The 8,543-nt window shown below is 41.3% G+C and overlaps 1 protein-coding gene across 2 annotated transcripts in view; it reads right to left on the bottom strand.

Moving 5' to 3' along the window:
- Positions 1 to 447: 447 nt before the first annotated feature.
- Positions 448 to 8,543, bottom strand: part of atg10 (ATG10 autophagy related 10 homolog (S. cerevisiae)) — a 58,669-nt gene continuing 50,573 nt past the window's right edge. For both annotated transcript variants that reach the window (XM_041244712.1, XM_041244720.1), the window contains 3 exons: positions 2,419 to 2,516; positions 1,605 to 1,760; positions 448 to 1,063 (listed from right to left, as the gene is read on the bottom strand). In XM_041244712.1, the coding sequence (XP_041100646.1) occupies positions 1,649 to 1,760; positions 2,419 to 2,516 (210 nt within the window). In that variant the 3' untranslated portion in view covers positions 448 to 1,063; positions 1,605 to 1,648. The remainder of the gene's footprint in view (positions 1,064 to 1,604; positions 1,761 to 2,418; positions 2,517 to 8,543) is intronic.

The following is an 8,543-nucleotide window of genomic DNA, read 5'->3' as shown; positions in this document are numbered from 1 at the left end:
GTAAATGAGCGCAGAAAAATTCCATTGCCAAATTGTTTAATAGTTTTGAGAACGTCAACAACGATCCACCACAGCACTGCTGACACGACCAAATGCTTGGCTTTTGATATGTGACAGGCTGGGCATTTAACCCAGTGGGCCAAACTTGCATAATTTCAAAGTCACAGGGTGGCGCCTCCTTTTCTTCATTTACCCCACTGGCAAAACCCCTCCTGGTACGTTGTGTGGTTGCTAACTGGACGAAGCACAGGCACCATGTGTTGCCCTCACCTCCTTCTCTAAAGCAAGGTCTCTAATGGAACCGAACTGTGTGAGTCTGGAATGAATTGTGAGGCTCTGGAACTAACTCCCCAGTAATGTTATTGAAGCTGACACCCTGGGATCCTTCAAGAAGCTGCTTGATGAGATTCTGGGATCAATAAGTTACTAACAACCAAACGAGCAAGATGGGCTGAATGGCCTCCTCTCATTTGTAACCTTTCTTATGTTCTTATGTGTGTGTGTCTCTGTGTGTCTGTGTACTTGTACAAGTGAAATCCACAGTGGCAACGACTTAATGGGAGCGGTAGAGAGAACACCAAAACACAGAGGTTTAACAAAAAAAAAATCTTTACCTATAAATGACACATAATTAAAACAATAACATCTCCAGTAGCAGTGCTGTGGAGAGTGGGGGTTAGGGTGCTCACTGTGTGATTCAGCTATTGGACAGGAAGAGCAGACTGATACACTCGCTCTTTTGTGTTGTTCTTAAGTTGACATGCACAGTATATACAGCACTCAAGGAATTGGTCTGGCCACCTGCACAGCTGAACTCAGGTTCTAAAATTATTTGTCTATTGGGAAGTGCAATGTAGTCAACCATACACAAATATGTATCATAGTTACAATTATTTCTTGCCCGGTTAGCTTTAGCATTGCCCTTGTATTCGCCACTGTAATGAAAAGGTGCTGCATCAACAGCCTCTTGACGGCTGTGCCCTTCAGAAGCTCACTGCTGCATGCTGCTGGAAAAGACACTTGCTTCCCACTCAGAATCCTCCATTGTCTGATTGATGCCGACCTAAAATTACATTAAAATGTTGAGGGAAGCTCTGTTAAGGGTTTTAGACACATTTCCTATTTAAACTCTTGCATTTTCATTTGGAGTGAAATAAAAAAGCATTATTAGAGATGGTATTTTCTGTTAAAGGTGTGCATCACTCAGTGGCAGAGAGGAGCTCTTAATGATGAGCATGTGGACTTGGTGTTTCTGTCTGCAAGTCGCAGGCAGAGTTTCGTGCAAATGTTTCACACAGTGCATTCTCAGCCCTCTGTCAGACGTTCAGGGTTGAGTTTATCTTCCTGCAATGATTTTCCTGGGTGTTACCCAAATGAGACACGAGATTCAGAATGTTGTTTGTTACAGATCCCTTTTTTATTATTATTTCTGGTCAAAGTAAAGACTAAAGAGTTAAGATGCTGCCCCAAGTCTTGAATGAGGAGAGTCAGCATTCTTATTCTAGTTTCCATGGAAGATTTGACATTTAAATCCAGTTGTCTTTTTCTTTTCTTTGATTAATAATTACTCAACTATTTAGATACTAAAGAAATTAATAATGTACCTTAATTCTGAATTCAAGAATGCAGGTAATGAGCTCCTTGTTCTTTAATCAGGAGCTGGTTTGTGTTTCGAGGCTGCCATGGCGTAGCTGATTGGCAGAGCTAGTCCTACAACAGGGCCCACCATGCTTAACCAGGCTGTAATGACATTCAAGTGCCTACAGAGAAAAAAAGGAAGGGAGAAAGATGTAGGTTTAATGAAGTACAACAATACCCCATTTACACTTCCTCAATAATGCACAGTCAACACGCGTTGAAACCAAAAGATCATGATCACACTTCCTAGTGTGAACAGGGTATTAGTTTAAAGTTTTCATAGCAAACATTTGCTGTATAAAAGTTTTAAATGAGACGTTTTTAGCAAACGTGTTAATGTTTAGAACATGATATCTAGTACAAAGATAGATAAAATAAATCTGTTTGCAAGCTTTGATTTCAGGTAGTGCTACACTTCCTTGGAGACTTCACCTGGAAAGTGCCGTTTTCCACATCCCTTCAACACCTTCTTTCATGTAATTAAAACTGCCACTTCTCCTCATGACTGGTATACTTTGTAGCTTAATGTAGACTGACACAGACAGACAGATGGAAGGACTAACGGACAGGCATGATCAGTGAATAAGCATCCACGCTTTCTGAACGAGGGCCCTAAAAAGGGGACAACACACCGTTTGATTTATCCAATATTTCTTGGTTGCTCAAAGACTTCAAATAAAGTTTCAGATGCAAGCCAAAAGAAGACAGGAAGAGGAGCTCTCTGAACCACCACCTATATAATGCAATAGAAAACAGATACTGTCACTGTTCTGTATTCACCTGTTCTCTTGTTTGGCAGCTTGGACTATGGGGCTCATAAATTCATGAGTTCGGCAGGGATGGAGAATGAAGAACGGCTGTCCGAGCAGTGGGTGCTCCTGGAGATTGAGGGCGGGAGAGAAGTTTAGCATCTTTAGAAAAACAACAACAACAACGTTTATTTGAGAGCTCTTATCACAGGACAAGCTGTTACCTTATTCTTCAGAAGATGCCATTTAACCCCCTTCAGCTATTTAGTAGGTTTTAGAAATGTTTTATGCTATATATTTTGTCACCAGTAGAAATGATTTATTATTATTATTATTATTATTATTATTATTATTATTATGTACGATACCTAATGATCACACAAAATGTGTTTCATTAGATCCAAAGCTAATTTAACAAGTTAAATACAAGACCGTATTTACCAAAGATAAATAATTTGCACATGTTTATTACAGGTGATGCAAAGAAAACAAAGCCCCATCATTCATTATCCTAGGAGACTGTGAACCCGAGTGTTGATACAAAGCCCCATCATTCATTATCCTAGGAGACTGTGAACCCGAGTGTTGATACAAAGCCCCATCATTCATTATCCTAGGAGACTGTGAACCCGAGTGTTGATACAAAGCCCCATCATTCATTATCCTAGGAGACTGTGAACCCGAGTGTTGATACAAAGCCCCATCATTCATTATCCTAGGAGACTGTGAACCCGAGTGTTGATACAAAGCCCCATCATTCATTATCCTAGGAGACTGTGAACCCGAGTGTTGATACAAAGCCCCATCATTCATTATCCTAGGAGACTGTGAACCCGAGTGTTGATACAAAGCCCCATCATTCATTATCCTAGGAGACTGTGAACCCGAGTGTTGATACAAAGCTCCATCATTCATTATCCTAGGAGACTGTGAACCTGAGTGTTGATACAAAGCCCCATCATTCATTATCCTAGGAGACTGTGAACCCGAGTGTTGATACAAAGCCCCATCATTCATTATCCTAGGAGACTGTGAACCCGAGTGTTGATACAAAGCCCCATCATTCATTATCCTAGGAGACTGTGAACCCGAGTGTTGATACAAAGCCCTATCATTCATTATCCTAGGAGACTGTGAACCCGAGTGTTGATACAAAGCCCCATCATTCATTATCCTAGGAGACTGTGAACCCGAGTGTTGATACAAAGCCCTATCATTCATTATCCTAGGAGACTGTGAACCCGAGTGTTGATACAAAGCCCCATCATTCATTATCCTAGGAGACTGTGAACCCGAGTGTTGATACAAAGCCCCATCATTCATTACCCTAGGAGACTGTGAACCCGAGTGTTGATACAAAGCCCCATCATTCATTATCCTAGGAGACTGTGAACCCGAGTGTTGATACAAAGCCCCATCATTCATTATCCTAGGAGACTGTGAACCCGAGTGTTGATACAAAGCCCCATCATTCATTATCCTAGGAGACTGTGAACCCGAGTGTTGATACAAAGCCCTATCATTCATTATCCTAGGAGACTGTGAACCCGAGTGTTGATACAAAGCCCCATCATTCATTATCCTAGGAGACTGTGAACCCGAGTGTTGATACAAAGCCCCATCATTCATTATCCTAGGAGACTGTGAACCCGAGTGTTGATACAAAGCCCCATCATTCATTATCCTAGGAGACTGTGAACCCGAGTGTTGATACAAAGCCCCATCATTCATTATCCTAGGAGACTGTGAACCCGAGTGTTGATACAGAGCCCTATCATTCATTATCCTAGGAGACTGTGAACCCGAGTGTTGATACAAAGCCCCATCATTCATTATCCTAGGAGACTGTGAACCCGAGTGTTGATACAAAGCCCCATCATTCATTATCCTAGGAGACTGTGAACCCGAGTGTTGATACAAAGCCCCATCATTCATTATCCTAGGAGACTGTGAACCCGAGTGTTGATACAAAGCCCCATCATTCATTATCCTAGGAGACTGTGAACCCGAGTGTTGATACAAAGCCCCATCATTCATTATCCTAGGAGACTGTGAACCCGAGTGTTGATACAAAGCCCCATCATTCATTATCCTAGGAGACTGTGAACCCGAGTGTTGATACAAAGCCCTATCATTCATTATCCTAGGAGACTGTGAACCCGAGTGTTGATACAAAGCCCTATCATTCATTATCCTAGGAGACTGTGAACCCGAGTGTTGATACAAAGCCCTATCATTCATTATCCTAGGAGACTGTGAACCCGAGTGTTGATACAAAGCCCCATCATTCATTATCCTAGGAGACTGTGAACCCGAGTGTTGATACAAAGCCCTATCATTCATTATCCTAGGAGACTGTGAACCCGAGTGTTGATACAAAGCCCCATCATTCATTATCCTAGGAGACTGTGAACCCGAGTGTTGATACAAAGCCCCATCATTCATTATCCTAGGAGACTGTGAACCCGAGTGTTGATACAAAGCCCCATCATTCATTATCCTAGGAGACTGTGAACCCGAGTGTTGATACAAAGCCCTATCATTCATTATCCTAGGAGACTGTGAACCCGAGTGTTGATACAAAGCCCCATCATTCATTATCCTAGGAGACTGTGAACCCGAGTGTTGATACAAAGCCCATCATTCATTATCCTAGGAGACTGTGAACCCGAGTGTTGATACAAAGCCCCATCATTCATTATCCTAGGAGACTGTGAACCCGAGTGTTGATACAAAGCCCCATCATTCATTATCCTAGGAGACTGTGAACCCGAGTGTTGATACAAAGCCCCATCATTCATTATCCTAGGAGACTGTGAACCCGAGTGTTGATACAAAGCCCCATCATTCATTATCCTAGGAGACTGTGAACCCGAGTGTTGATACAAAGCCCCATCATTCATTATCCTAGGAGACTGTGAACCTGAGTGTTGATACAAAGCCCCATCATTCATTATCCTAGGAGACTGTGAACCCGAGTGTTGATACAAAGCCCCATCATTCATTATCCTAGGAGACTGTGAACCCGAGTGTTGATACAAAGCCCCATCATTCATTATCCTAGGAGACTGTGAACCCGAGTGTTGATACAAAGCCCCATCATTCATTATCCTAGGAGACTGTGAACCCGAGTGTTGATACAAAGCCCCATCATTCATTATCCTAGGAGACTGTGAACCCGAGTGTTGATACAAAGCCCCATCATTCATTATCCTAGGAGACTGTGAACCCGAGTGTTGATACAAAGCCCTATCATTCATTATCCTAGGAGACTGTGAACCCGAGTGTTGATACAAAGCCCCATCATTCATTATCCTAGGAGACTGTGAACCCGAGTGTTGATACAAAGCCCTATCATTCATTATCCTAGGAGACTGTGAACCCGAGTGTTGATACAAAGCCCCATCATTCATTATCCTAGGAGACTGTGAACCCGAGTGTTGATACAAAGCCCTATCATTCATTATCCTAGCAGACTGTGAACCCGAGTGTTGATACAAAGCCCTATCATTCATTATCCTAGGAGACTGTGAACCCGAGTGTTGATACAAAGCCCCATCATTCATTATCCTAGGAGACTGTGAACCCGAGTGTTGATACAAAGCCCCATCATTCATTATCCTAGGAGACTGTGAACCCGAGTGTTGATACAAAGCCCCATCATTCATTATCCTAGCAGACTGTGAACCTGAGTGTCAATCCCCTCCACTTTCTAGACAGCAGTATTTGGGTTGCGGTTAACTTGTATTGAGATCAGCAAGTAAAGCTTGACCCCTGGCCCTGCATCATCTCTTCACTGTGCAGCCCAGCTCCCACATTTTGGAATCAGCTGTAAGAACTGTGCAGCCAGTTTGTTGCTGTTGCAAGTGACATCACGCAGCTCGCCATGTGGAGCGCTTGGCTGCACAGAGCTGCAGCGTTACTAAAGCGCCACGAACGTTCTTACGTTCATCATGAGATTCCTACCTTGTTAGTTCATGCGTTGCTACAAAACACATGTTCACAAGCACCTTTAGCAGGTTTGTTTCTCAAAGAAGGAACAGTGGAGACCTACTAGGTGACTATTACTGGGATTATTCGGTTTGCTCAATGTGCTTTTTAAACCATTTGTTAAACTTTGTGGCCATTCTGGACCATCAGTGGTTAACCCCCTCATAACCTCAAATGAAGTCATCTTAATTTGCTTCATGTTCATTTTTAAAGTATTCATATGAATGCAATTTTGGTCAAAGTCATGCAAGGCTGTTTTGAAACCACATCACAGAGGTAGAAAGCCAGAAAAACGTTTTGCCAAAACACTCCACTGAGACAGTCCCAATTAAAGGGTACATCAGGACCTTTTTATTTGATTGTGTTACAGGTTCCCATGTGTTGCTACAACTGTTTATGTAAGGTGCATACTGTTTTAATTTATTTATTTATTTATTTAACATTTTGACCACTTTTAAACTTTTAAATTGCATTCCCTGCCTCAAGATAGCTTCCCATGTACCCGCATGGACCTCTCAGAACTACATTTCCCATCATCCACCTGCTCACATATGTGACTGAGATGAAATTACCAGTGAGCAGTGCACCTTCGCTTCACTGTTACTTGTTTAAGTGTAGCTGTGTAATTAATGTTTGTTTAGGGTTTGTTGTTTTATGTGTGATAGTCTCCATTTCTTTCTGAGCCTCCTGATTTTTTTTCTGTTCACCATTCTACTCAGTACTTCTGGACTGATTCAATTTCAACATACTCAATTTTTTCAATCACCATCATTACTGGACTCTTTGCTGGACTTCTTTATCTGTTGGTGAGATCATTCCTTTTTTGTTGGGATTTTTCTAGTTTAATTTGATACTTTGTTTCCTGTATTTTTAGTTTTTTTTGTTCTTTTGTTACTTTGTTAGGTTTTCAATGACCCTGCTCTGCTGGACTTGTTTAGGGTTAACTTTCCTTCCTCATCCTCATTTACCTTCTATCTTTCTCGGTCTGGTTTTGTGTATGTGTCGTGTTTCTGTGTGGGGGGGTTTACTTGCTACAGCTTACCTGTACCATCTTTCTTACCTGTACCATCTTTATACTTACCTGTACCATCTTTACACTTCCCTGTTTTGTCCACCTTTCCTACTTATCTGCACCAGCATTATTCTTACCCGTTCTCTGCAATGATTTGTTTTCCTTTCTAATCATAGTTATTGTTTCCAATCTTTCTTATTTTTGTTGTTTCAATGTTCTCGAATTAGGGTTCTCTACTATACATGGGGGGGGGGGGGGGGGGGGGGGTAGGACAACAAGTCAACTCTCTCTCGCCAAACAGGAGAAAACAGTCAGGACAGATTTCATTATCAGCGCTTTACACTGCTTTCTAGTGGTTAAAGAAAGTACAGTAGTTTAGGAACTTTTTTACAGCGTACATTACTGCTCCATAAAATCACAATTAAATAGTGAAACATTTATAACGAGCTGCTGGATAACACATACAGTACAAGGGTTTTGATAAAACATCCCCTGAAACAAAAAAAGGATTCCAGTATTTATTGAGTGAGATTTGGAAATAAAGCCACTTTAAAATGAGTGGAATTTGAAAAAATTAGGAGTGAGATTTGGGAATACTCCATGAAAATGCAAGATCGTTTCCTTTCTTTTAGGAAGGAGACTGCTAAAACGGATGCCAAAAGAGTTCCTGAAATGAGTGAGACTTGACATGTCTGGCACTGCTACTGCATCAACAATACAACCCCTCTTTGAGTCGAGCAATGGCCGCTCCAAACAGTCAGTATGAAAAGCATGTTGGCCAGGGCTTGAAGCACAAATTCAGAGCTGTTTGTAAAGCAGAGAGAACATAGAAATGTTATCGGAAGCTTCTATTGTTTGTACTGCATGAGCAACACCTCAAAAAAACTTTCCATAAGCCGCTGAAAATTCTGTCTTGATAACACACGATTAATCTCAAATTATACTGTAATATTTCCTTTGCACTTGAGGAATTTCCAACTATGTAACAAATACAGAAATGGACAAATACTTAACCCATTCATTCGAACAGCTTTAGCTAACTGTAACTAAACATGTAGAGTAATTTGTAGCTCTTTCAAATTTTCTGCAAATCTGAATATTAATTACATTTAGGGGTGAATCAGAGTACTCGAAATAAAATTATTATTCAAGTA

Source organism: Polyodon spathula, chromosome 1 (assembly GCF_017654505.1).
Source record: "Polyodon spathula isolate WHYD16114869_AA chromosome 1, ASM1765450v1, whole genome shotgun sequence".
NCBI lineage: Eukaryota > Metazoa > Chordata > Actinopteri > Acipenseriformes > Polyodontidae > Polyodon > Polyodon spathula.
The sequence above is the reverse complement of the archived record's forward strand: the minus strand, read 5'-3'. Positions and strand labels throughout refer to the sequence as shown.